Here is a 12945-nt window from a genome sequence, read left to right on the forward strand (position 1 = left end):
TGGCAGCTGCTTAAAAAGAAGAGCTATTACATATGAAAGTGCAACTTTAAACAACATTCCAGTTCTCCAAATCAAAATTTGTGTAGACATGGTAGCAGAATAGTGTTTCTGAAAGTACTACAACCTCTGAAAACGGAAATTAGATAAATTGAGCCAAAGAGATGTTTTTAAAATTAGGAATCCTAGCCTACAAAAAACAAAGTATTAGTTACATTGGGAAAACCCTAATTTTCAGTTAAAAGGTTTTTTTGATATTAATTCATTATGGTTTTGCTCTGGTGATCTCACTTCTTAAGCCTTCAGGTGATGGGTGTGTGTCTCTCCATAAAGCCAGAACACAAAGTATTACTGTAGATGAGTTCACAAGTATGGTTGGCATAGGTTTGCCATTTTCCCTTGTTTCTCAACAAGGGAAGTAGCTGAACCTGCCAAAAAAAAGCTTGGTGGTGCAGTTGGCAGAGACAAAATTTATAAAGTTCTTTAAAGATAGTGACATGGAGATGGGGCAGCAGCTCCAAATAGTGAGTGTCCTGAATCAGCATATTTCTGTACTGACCCCTTCCAGACAGGGAAAATTAAAAAAAAAAAAAAAAAATCAGCATCTGCTATCAGAATTCTCTTCATTGCCAAGCACAACAGAGGTCTTCCTACCATATAAAATTAGTGAATTAGGATTCATCTCTTGGGACCCAATGGAGCAGGAGTTTAAAAAAATGTTCTTAAACACCATTGTTCATTGCTTTTACTTTATTGGGTAGCTGATACCTTGTAAAGATAAACATTAAGAAACACCATCCCAAAACTTACACACTTTTAAGAATGTACAGAGCTGTGGCATTGTAATTGCAGGGATTTTCTTATTAGTACTCCATTTTCTAAAACAATTTTCCAGTTCTGATAGCAAAAGTATTTTCAAAGATAAATTTCAATTCCAATTTTATGTAGGAAACAAAGTATAATGCTTATTGGTTATTGTTTCATGTTGGCTCTTGAGAAGTTGATTGTGGATTGATTGCTGGACCCAGAAGGAGCTGCTGGTGAGGGCAGCAAGGTCATTTTCATTTGCTTTTATCTACAGAGAAGAAAAAGACAATACAATATCATCTTTCAAAAGAAAATCTCTTCTTTGCAATTTGTCACTCAGAGGTAATAATGGAGAAGGAGTGCTAGGAGCTAGAAAGAATGATTATTGCTCCCTCGCTCTACTGAAGCTTTAGCCTTTAGTCCTCTCTATTAGAAAATCTTTTCCCTAAGGACAGAGTAAAACAAATAGGATACTACACTCTGCTGCTGCTACTGATGCCCTGGATGAGGCTCACTGTAAGGGAGCTTTAAAGAATGATACCATGAAATGTGGAAAAGTTCATTTTACCCTCCGACCATAGCAGGTTTGTTCCTGTCCCATATTAATTACCACTAAGAACAGACTCATTTTGTCTGAGGTACAGACTAAGGCTTTCTCTTCACCTATTGGGAAATCATTTCTCAAACTAGCTGATCTCATTGTTGATACACATTTGCACCCAAAACTTCAGCTTGGATTTTGGCATGCTTCCTGTCGCTCACTGTTCCCCCAACCCATTTTTATCAACTCCCCTGCTGTAGCAGACAGCATTTCAGCTGCAGTTGGCACACAGCAGCAGCATGGCTTGACTGTGCTTGCTGAAGGACTTGCCTGGTTTTTACCTTTTTCTGAAGCATTTCCTCTGCTTGTTAAACAGCTGGAGAGTGAGGTGCTGTCGCTAGTCCTTTTTCCCTGCTGCCTCACCCCACTCATATGCTGCACTGCATTGATCTTTGCTTGGTTCTTCTAAGAGATACTTCAACTCACCAAGGCAACAGAAAACTAACCCAGGAAACAAAGTTAATTGATTTCTGCTCGCAGAAAGTTCTGCCAAGCGCCAGGGCATATACAAGGACTGTCAATAACCAAGTTACACACTGTGAACACTGCAGAGCAGGGAAGGGGAGATGCTGGGTGTTACTCCTGTTAGCAGTGATGAGCTCGCACTAATTCAAACACTGCTGGCACTGCCTGCAGCACCTTTACACGTGTACTCATGCAATGGTGTGGATTGGAAGGAAGCTTAAAGATCATCTAGTTCCAGCCCCTCTGCCATGGGCAGGGATGCCTTCCATTAAACCAAGCCGCTCAGATCCCCATCCAACTTGGCCTTGAACACTTCCAGAAATAGGGCATACACAAATTCTCTGGATAAACAGTTCCAGTTCCTTACCAACTTCACAGTAAAGAATTTCTTCCTAATATCTAATCTAAACCTACTCTCCCTTTCAGTGTAATTCCATTTTTGTCCAACCTCCATGCCCTTGTAAAAAAAATCCTGCTCTCTTATAGGCTTCCTTTAGATACTAAAAGGCTGCTCTAAGGTCTCCCTGGAGCCTTCTCTTTTTGTGAAGAGAGCTTTTGTTTTTGCAAAACAAATCTATCAGCTTAACCCAAACAGCACATTTGTTGGGGGGTTATTGTCTGTAACACAGGGACACTAACAAATTTAATTTTTCACATCAAGCTGTCTGTAAATTTGCAAGTCAAACAGTCATGCTTCATTTTGTACCCCTCTTGCTAACTGAACTCAGGTTTTGTGTGGGCCTTCATACCTATGTCTCAGTCTGGCAGCTAAACTTCATCACTTCCTTTCAACTGAACTTTTTAAATAAGTTTCCAATCAAAATGAGTTCTCCATACCTGGGATGCCAGAACTTTTTGTGAAATTTACAGATACCAAGACAATTCAGCTTCTGAGAGGGCTTATTTCAGACAAACCTGTCACCAGATAGACAGCCTGCTACCCTTTTGTTTTCATGAAGACTCAGAGGAGCATTAAGTAGTCTTTACTAAGCAAAAGGGAAGGTTACCTGCAACAGCCAAAACTGGGGAACGAGCCTGTTATTTTTGCGTGACAGGGGTTCCTGAGACCGTGCCTGTATATGGTGCCCTCTTGACAGGAACAGGTTGACATACCTGCAATAAAATGTTTTAAATCTTTCACTATTTTGTCTTCTCTTGCAATTGCTAATTGGATAAAATTGAAATAGAAGTCCTATGATAAACTTTCTATTACATGCATCCCAATACTTTAATCTAACTTCTCCCTGGAAAAGATCTCTTGCACTGGGATTAAGCTGTTTTGTTCTCAGATTTCATCAGGAGCTGGAGGCTAAATCTGCTCGACACTGTAGCAATCCAAATCTAAATCAATTTTTTAAAGAAACAACAACATGTTCCACCTCATTTTATGGATTCTTCTATTTGTTAGAGTATTTACATTTTTCAGTGGTGTTTTTAATACATCAGATAAGAGAGGTAAATAAATATCAATGAAGAAAAGCAAATTCTGCCTTTTGTAGATGTCTATCACTCACTATTCCAGTTGCTGGCTGCAGGGGGCTGAGCTGGTTGAAAAACCACTTCTGAAGACATGCTGCAATTGATATTTGAGTTAAGGGAAAATTCTCTCTAGCTTTGATGGGAAATTGAAACCACTATGTTCATGGAAGTCTTTCAGAATTGTGTAATTATCAAATTTCTTATAAATTTCAGTTTAGTTTAGTTTTGATACTGTATTGTGTGTATGAACATGCAGGCAGCTCATTACATCCTGTGAAATTGTGGTCTTTGGAGGAAAGCATCATTCAGCCACTTTCACATGCCCTTCTCAGTCCATCAAGACAACAGAAGAAAGAAATACACAGAATTATTTTGGGGACATTTCACTGGGCCTTATTTCACATGGATTCAGCTTTTAGATCCTGCAATGAATCCTGCTGATTCAGGTGGTGATTTTAAAATGTACTTACTCAGTGTGCTTTCAAAAATCCTATTCACAGTACACTAAGGATGCAAAAGCATCATGGATGCTTGCACAGTAAATAGGCACTGAAAATCCAATCTTTATGTATTTGAGATATTTCTCTTTAAAAAATAGAAGAGAACAAAAGCTTCAACAGAGCTATCTTGCTGGGCCCAGCAGTGCCCTTTGCAGATGTTCCATTTTAACACATTCTTGCTGGAACACAGCAAAATGTTCAACACTCTGCAGAGTTTAGCTCAAAATATCTGATCCATGAAAGAATTTAAAAAATTTTTATATCTTCTTTGGTGCAATATTTCTTCCTGCATATGAAATTTGGGCTCTCTGATTTTCAGTGAAATCAGTGATGAAATGTAGCAGTTAGATTACCCAGAAGCAAAACTTTGTCCACTTTTATTGCAAGTAGGACATGCTTATTTTTAAAAGTACTGAGGCTTAGTTCCCAAGCTGGACAAACTACTGTAAGAGTCTATGATATTTTTCTGTAAGATAAAGAGCAATAAAATTTGAGTCCTTAGTTTCCTTTCCTCCCACCTTGGCATATTTTGATTAGTAAGGAAAATTACCACTGAATCCCCAAACTTCTTTTCCCAAGAGCTAGTTATCCTCATGTTGTACAAGGCATTACAGAGATTTATTAGTTTAATTAACCTGTTCTCGCTGTCTGACTCGTTTGTAGACATATGGAGGGAATGGTGGACGGGAGACATATTTGCCTTCTCCTGCTGTGACATTGAAAACTCCACATTCATAAACCACTTTGCCTCTTGAAACTGTCACAACTGGAACTCCATGGCAGACCATTCCTTCAAATATATTGAAGTTATTTGCCTGGTGATGTGTCTTTGCAGATATTGTCCTGTGTTTGCAAAACAACACACAGAAATTACTATGATTCGTGCATTTGACTTCATTATAAAATGTTGATAAATTGATATAGGAAGAAAATTTAGCAACATTATTTAAATACAGCCCTGTACAGTACATCATAGAGCAGCTGTAAAAATAGGATAGTGCAATAACATTTCATTGAACAGTAATTGCATTTCAAAAGAATGAAAAGGGAGTCAAAAGGACAGAACTCAGCAGCCTTTAAATGCAAAATTTTCCACTACAAAAGAGATTAGTGGAAAAAAACCCAGGTTGTAATATTTTCTTTGGATAACATGATTTTATTTTGCCTTGTCAAGCAAATATCTATGCACAATTTGATCAGAAAAAGCTCTGACCTTTTAGCTGGAATGACTTGCAATTTCAAGTTTGAAAAGCATGGCTGCAATGTTTCAAAGATTGAGTCTCACAAATAACACAAAGACCGTTTCACTGGAAGGTCAGTAGATGGTAATGATTTTTGGTAATGCTTAGTGTGAGCTCGATTGATTCAATGACTGACAGCCCAAGTATCTTAGGGCTGCTAAATAATAATGACATCAGCCTTCTACATACCTTTCCTCCAAGGGTATTAAGTAAATTAGAACTTCAGACTTCAACAGTACTCATTTGAATGATTGTATTATTGCTTTTTGTATACATAGACCTCATTCTATTTGATTTCCATTTTTCTAGACAATTTTTCCAACCCCAACTGGCTACCTTAAAGGCAGAGCCAATGCTAGAGCTGACATTACTATCTGGAAGTCCAGGTTGTGTATACTTCCTTTATTGTCGATTTTCCCTACTGAGCTACTTACTATATACTGTAATAACAGACTTGGAATTTCAGCTAATTATTTTATTAACTTCCTGTATCCAAGCTACAGATAAACTCTTTATATTATTTAGAAAGTTATATATTTCTTGTCATTTATAGTTTTTGAAAAGGAAGAGGCTTTATGATTTTGGCTACCAGTCAGGCTTTTTTCAGGACAGGTGCTCATGCAATCAAAAATCTATCATGCATATATTATAATGCATATACATGCATTCATATTATTCCAGAGACTACATATTTTTGCAAAAGAATCATCAAATTCAAAAGAAATATGAAATATTAATAGATGAAAATATTGATCAATTTGGAGAATAATTTTTTTAAAACTTTAGTCAATATCCTTATCAAACACAAAAATCTGTATTTTACTTGAAGTATAGCCATTTTCAAAAACAATCACACTAAATATTCAAAATTATTTCTTATAAAGAGGAAAAAAACATTAATGGAGGGATTCTGAGTTTCCTTTCATATCGTTCTGTTGAACAAGGAGTAATTGATTCTGCTAAGGGCTACATTTAAATCTTGGAGGTAAATGACATTTCAAAGGCTATATATATATGTAAATGCTGTCTATGTCCATCCTACCCATAGGAGTAAAAACTTTGCCTTATACAACACACCTTGGACAGAAAACTTATGCATGCCTGCTCACCAATATCAACATCACCTTGTAGGTTCACACTGGGAAAAATCAAACCTCTCTTGTTTCACTGGTCCTAGTGAATGCTGCCAAACAAATTTATCCATGGTTGTTATAATAGCCGTATTAGGAGTTTCTGAACATATTCCTCTTGCTTATTGCATTACCCTTATGGGTCCAATTGCTAGAACAATAAGTAAGAAGAACTATAACATAATAATCTTCAGCATTCTCTGCATATATGTCCTACCTACTTGCACAATAGCACCAGGACATGAAAAGAAAAATGGAGAGGGTAATTTGAGGAAACAGAAAAATAAGCAAGATTCTTCATCAACATGTGAGCTGTTTAAATGTGCTAGAACAGGATCACTAGAGGTAACCATGCCTCAGAGGTAAGTATGTCCTTCATTTAAAGATACAAAATGAATGGAAGTTGGCACATTTTAAAGTAATATCCATTTGTACAGCTAAACTTTGCACTAGGACAAAACACATTTCCAGACCTTGCCTCAGCAACAAACCTCAATAGAATTAATTTAAAGCTCTTCTGTTGAAACAAGCTGTTGATCATGCTGCCCTTTCTGAAGGTGAAGTGCATTTTCCCTGATGGAAATCACCAAAATTTTCCTGTGATTTAACCCTTTGACATTACCAATGTCAGTAAAAGTTTCAGGTACCAAACAAGGAATCAAATAGAACTAGATGATATGTTTGGGTCTGAAGATCACAATTCAGCAACCTTATGCAACAGATTGTTTACAGCTGTTATCACCAATTTCAGGAGCAGGCAGCTTAGCAAAGTTCTGATGTTTATTCTCAGCTAACGGCAAAAACAGTTGTAACCCACTAATAATCCAAGAAACCAAGACTGCCACCATGGTAGAGTACAACTTAACAGCTGTCTCCAGCATCCCAAGTGATGCCTGACATTAAGGATTACTCAGCATGAAAACAGGTTGTGAGTCCAGGTTTCAAAAATTTGTATGGAATTTTTAAAATAAGACTTGTAAAATTATCTAATTCTGGTTATGAGTTGCAGTGGCTCTTGTTTCAAACAACCCTTTCTCAAATGGAGGCTGAGATCAGAGCAGTTACTTCAACATTTAAAAGAACATTCTCCTCTACAAAGAGGATACTCTGAAGACATCAGGTCCTGCATTGCTCTTACTCACATCAGTGTTTCCTTGCAGTTCACTTCGGTTGCTTTTGATATACCTGGCTTGCAAAGTGATTTGAAGCTATTAATATACACATTGCCGTTCCTCTAGTACCAAAGAGGAAGACATGCTTCTGAAATTGTCTTTTTTCACCACTGTGAAAAAAGACATCTGTCCAACTAATTTAGAGTCAAAGAGTAATTTAGTCTAAGAACAGCTAAGAGATTTGCTCTGTGTGAAGATTCAGTGACAAGCAGTACTGTATTTATTTTGTGCTCTACGTGAGAAAGGACTCTACAGCCAATCCTAGAGTATTGCAACTAAATAAAATACAGACTGCAGCTTGAAACTTGAAAAAGAGCAGCAGCTTAGACTAATGCTGTTGCGGTGCGTTTTGAGGTGGGGCACCCCGGGGTGTCCCCGGAGGATGCAGCAACACATAGGGTGAAATTGAAGACTATACAGATAATCAGCTCAAGTTATGACCTAAAACTTTGTTAAGGAGTTAGAGGGACCAGTTTTCATCTCAACAAACATGCCTATCCTTCAGTCAGAGACTGAAACAGTAAACAGTGAGTTACAGTTGGGCAGGAGGGGGACATGGATGAAGGGAAACCATTAGATATTAGAGTGATGTTATACCTTTCGTAATGCATAGGACACAAAGCTACCTCAGCTCTAGAACCAAAACTTTGACTATCATAAGGATTGTCCTTTTAATTTTCAAGGTCCCATAAGCAAACAGATGAAGAATTTAATTACATTCAATGGAAATGGCTACATACCTCACCCAGATTTCTTTAAAAAGTCCAGAGACAGGAATATGAAGGAAAGCTGTAGATGACAGCCCTCAGGCAAGAATAGCTGTTCAACATTTCAGTAAAGGGAGGACACCTATTTTATAATAAATTAATTACCTAATTTAAAAAACAGTAATAAATTCTGTAATTGAAAACAGCTGCTTTGTTGACAGCTGCTAAAGAAAACCATTTCATGTAGGAGTGAGTATTTGAGCTGTAACTTCTCTCAGTGCTTACAGTGCAGTATCTCTGAGCTTTTCAGAGCTGGGCATAGATGAGAAATGCCACTTTGCTGAGGACAGTGTCAGCCTTTGTGAGTTGCCTCTTCTCATCACCTTCAGATGCCTTTGAAATCTATGTATTGTTAACCCACTTTTCTAAAATCTAGAAAAAAAAAATCTTTCACCTTTCTGTTTTCTGAGTCACTCATTTATAATGATAATTAAGTTTTATTAAAAAGAAAAGCAAAGAACAGGAAAAATAAAATAGAGGAAATATAAGAAAGTCTTCAAATCTGTGTGTAAAAATGCTAGATATAAGCCTATAATGTGGATTAAAAACCTCATGGCCTACTTTATATTAAGGAATTGAAATAAATCCATATGCAAAAATATGCAAGCAACTATTTGTAAAGTTCCTAGCCTCTTAAAAAATATCTTCAATAAACATTCCTTTTGAGTAGTCATATGAATTGAGACGATTTGTAGATAAAAAGAGATGCAAGAAGAGGGAGGAAGTTAATGTTTGGGAGCTTCATATCAAAGTGACTTTTCTGAAGAAATGGGATATTTAATTCATGCAATCATACCTCCTAACATTCATCATTTTAAGGGGGGTAGACAGTGACAACAAAATAATTTTTTATTATGGTAAATAGCTCATTTGTCAACAATATTATCCAGTCTGGTCCTACCAATTCTTCCAAGCTGATATAGAACGGAAGAGAATGTTTGTGAAAAACTGTGGGCAGAAGAGAAGCAGTAATGAAAAAATAGCTTGCAGAAAATAGCTTGCAGAAAAGCATACAAAAAAAGAACACAAATTAGTCTATTCAACGACTAGAGAAGATCTTGAAGTGTTTACAAGGGAAAAAAAAGTCAAAATTATGTAAAGGCAAAATAAATAATTATTTAATTTTTTGGGTAACATTTCTGAGATTCACTTCTCTGAAGAGATCAAGTAACATTTTGGAGACAGCAAGTTACTAGGGAAACAAACATCAAGCACTCTCAGAGAGGCTTATCTTTTTACAGGTCACAGAACCAGTGTCACTGAGGTTGGAAAGCATCTCTGGAGATATCTATTTCAAGCCCTCTGTTCTGATCAGGGTCCATCAAAGGAGGCTTCTCAGGGCCATGTTAAATTGGGTTTTAAGTGCCTCTAAAGAGGGAGATTCACAATTGTTATGGGCAACCTGTGCCAGTGTTTGATCACCATCACAGAAACACAATATTATTTATCATGTTGAAATGGAATTTCCTATATTTTAATTTGTGCCTATTGTTTCCTTCCTCCCGTTTCCTTAATTTGAGATAAGAGGTCTTTGGCAGGATTCTGGTGAATAATGCTTTCACTTGTGCAGAAAAACATGGAGCTATTGAAAATGCCAGGACACACTTGTCCTATGCATAGATATTTGTACACCACATTATTTCATTTTGTCTCATTGTGATTAGATGCAGTCATCCATATATTCAGTATTCAAAATTATGCTCATTCATCAAAAGAGTAAGACAGTTACAGCATTATTTATTCTAATCTTCTGCTAACATTTTGGTTTCTTCCTCTCTTATGTTACTAAAAATTACAGGCAGTTACTTGGCAGAGTGCTTAAACATTGTAAAGTCCCCACTTAAGCCTCTGAGCCTGAAGACTTGACTACAAATGAGACAGACATAGGCTACAGATTTTGGTTCTAACAAATGCAAAAGATTTAGCCATGAAAGTATCTGCATGGAAGCAAAGGCATTGAGGGAACATATGCCAGGAGACAGGGGAACTCTGACATTTTGCTGATTCACATCCAGTAACTGTTTCCCTTAAATTGCAAAAATACTAAAAACAAACTAGAAAACACATCTTCCTCTGTCATTTCAGGCAGGTAGATAACAGAGTGACCTGTCCTTTTCCTCCCTCCTGTCCCCACTAAAGGCTTCCCACATCTCCTGCTGGTCGGGGGCCCCACTCTGGCAGCTGCACTGGGGCTGCAGCCACCACTGCCCTGCTCAGGGCTTGAGCCCAGCTCCTCCAGCACATGTGGGCCTGCCAAAGTGGGCCACTCCAGCAAAGCCCAAAGAGGATGGTGCTACCTGCACAGCCAGCTCTGCCTTTGCAATCAGAAGTATCTAACTTCTCAGCTATATTTAATGAGGGAAAAACCCTGGGGAGTGTGGCTTCCCAATTTGCATGTTGTTATAATGAAGTGGCTGGACTTAGAAAGTTAAACTCTATTTGAGACAGGTTTTTTATCCTTATGGGTGTTTCATCTTGCCTTTGGGACCTGATCCAGAGTTTACTTGCAAGGCTCCCACAGGCTACAGTGAATTAATTGAGTCCTAATGTCTCCTGGGAGCTGGATGCCTCTTTACAAGATCTTTAGGACCTTCTGCCCCTACTTTACAAGGGATGCTCAGCTCTTTTCACTGCCTGAATTGGGCAATGCAGTATTTAGATTCCTTGCTGAGCGTCTCTGAAACAAACCCTAGAGATTTTATACTCTTGCTTGCTTTCAAATAGCTAAAGGCATCAGCTATAGAGGACACTGACTTGCTGACAGGTGAAATTCCCTTTCCCATACTTTGCTTTCTGCTCCTGAAAAAGTCTTTACAGTTGCTTTTGTCTCACAGACTTGGGGCTTTTATATTATTTGTGTGCAGCCACAAAAGAAGTCAGTGAACACTCTTGATCAAAGCACAGATTAAAATAAGATGGTACAGTGAGTACACATTTGCTGCCTACATGCATTTTCCCAAGGAGTTTTCACAGAACAATCCTGTACGCACAGACTGTACTTGGGATGCTGGGGGTGTTGAGGTCTGCAATATGATATTTGATAGCACTTGGCTTGCAATAAACCAACAGATCCCTTTTGTGTTTTTGTGGCCTTTAATGGATGGAATAAGTATAAGAAAGCTAATGAAAACACCTACTTTGGCAGGACTCACAACCCACCTTTTGTAATTGCAGTTTCTAACCAATTTGTACATTTAATGTTTCTTCCCAATAATGCTTGCTGTCATGCAGACATGCTAAAACCAATATTCAGATGCTTTTAAACACAGTAGCAAACGTTATAATTGTTGATATAGTATTTTCTGCAGAAATTACCAGAAAATGCTACAGAAACAGACCAGTCAATGAAGCTGACACTCAAAAGCCTCAGCTAGAGCAGCAGAGTGCTGGAAGCAGAACGTTAAATTGCAATTGCTCCCGGTTTGCAAAGCCATCACCTTGAATTCACTCGGGTTTTGTAACCTAGAAAAAGAAAATCCTGAGCACTCAGATAGCACCTGATGTTAATGTGCAAGGATGTGGGAGAGGAAATGCAGCTGATTTTGTGGGGATACAAGTTTTTGTATTAAAGAGCTGCACTACCTTTCTAAATGACTCTAGAATCTTCTGTATAGACTTCCTCTGGCAGATAGTGATAAGATCAATTCCTCACAGCAATACTTCAGCATTTGTCTAACTCATTAGGCTGGTATCAATCAGAATTTTAAGACTACAGCAAAACAACCTCAAACCAGAACTGGAAAAATGCATTTCCCTCTTGCAAGACTTATAGTTACAAACAAGAAAAAAAGTCATGCACAAAAGAGGAAGAACTTAGCAAGAAAGAGGAACAAACCTATTGTGAAACTAAAATCACTCCACAGAATCAACAAAGCACAGGAGGCTGCGCCTTGTGTAACACCTTAAATGGCTGAAATCCATTAGCTAGATCCCTTTTTTACTGCTGGGCTGTTTATGCCCTCTTCAGGATTTGTGTTGAAATTAAAAGACAAGTTCCAGTGAGATTTATTTATACTTTCTCATATAGTTCACAAAATTGTACCTGCAAAGAGACTGTTCCCAGCAAACCCAAATGGATAAACAATGGGAACTGTACCAGATCTGGAAGAAAAATATTGGCTGAACTTAAAATAAGCTTGCTCAATAAGAAAATACAGTTAAAATGCTTAAAGAAAAACTGCACCTTCACTGCTAAAGAGGGTGAAAAGGCAATTAGAGCACCCAGGAGAGAGTGAAGGGAAGCAGAAGAAATGTTTGAGAGGCAAAAAAAAAAAAAAAAAAAAAAAATATTACAGGGGCTGACAAAGCACCTTGAGAACAATTGTCAGAATTCTGCTATCCCTCTAGATTCATTTGTCCCCAGGCAGAGCAGAAGAGAGTTCAGAAAACAATCCTTCAGGGGTTTTTAAAATCAGACTTCATAGCTCCACTGTCCTGAAATGGCTCAGTGCTGGTATCTCAAAATATGCCTGCTCAACATGCCAAAAGGCACAATGCACACGAAAATCTCCCTGACCCAGCACTGGGCAAGCCTCTATATTTATTTGGGTTGTTGATGCTCCTGAAACTTCTTTTTGCTGGTGCTGTCAGTTTGTCTGTGGGACTTCTAAATAGCAACCTCCATATCCTCAAATGTTGTAGCTTAAAACACAGAAGACTTCACACTTTCACATGTTTTTGGTACTCATTAATATACTGAAATGAGTGAGAAATACATATCAAAAATCAAAAAAACCAGGAGATTGGTGAAAAGATTGGTGAAAATATTTTTGTTTCTCTAGGGGAA

The 12945-nt window shown here is 37.8% G+C and overlaps 1 protein-coding gene across 1 annotated transcript in view; it reads right to left on the minus strand.

The window, feature by feature from the left end:
* Nucleotides 1–688: 688 nt before the first annotated feature.
* Nucleotides 689–12945, minus strand: part of DPYS (dihydropyrimidinase) — a 30345-nt gene continuing 18088 nt past the window's right edge. The window contains exons 8-9 of the mRNA XM_041470733.1: nucleotides 4485–4692; nucleotides 689–2983 (exon numbers count right to left, since the gene is read on the minus strand). Coding sequence (XP_041326667.1) covers nucleotides 2909–2983; nucleotides 4485–4692 — 283 coding nt within the window. The 3' untranslated portion in view covers nucleotides 689–2908. The remainder of the gene's footprint in view (nucleotides 2984–4484; nucleotides 4693–12945) is intronic.

The sequence above is a fragment of the Pyrgilauda ruficollis genome, unplaced genomic scaffold, assembly GCF_017590135.1.
Source record: "Pyrgilauda ruficollis isolate IOZ18807 unplaced genomic scaffold, ASM1759013v1 scaffold25, whole genome shotgun sequence".
NCBI lineage: Eukaryota > Metazoa > Chordata > Aves > Passeriformes > Passeridae > Pyrgilauda > Pyrgilauda ruficollis.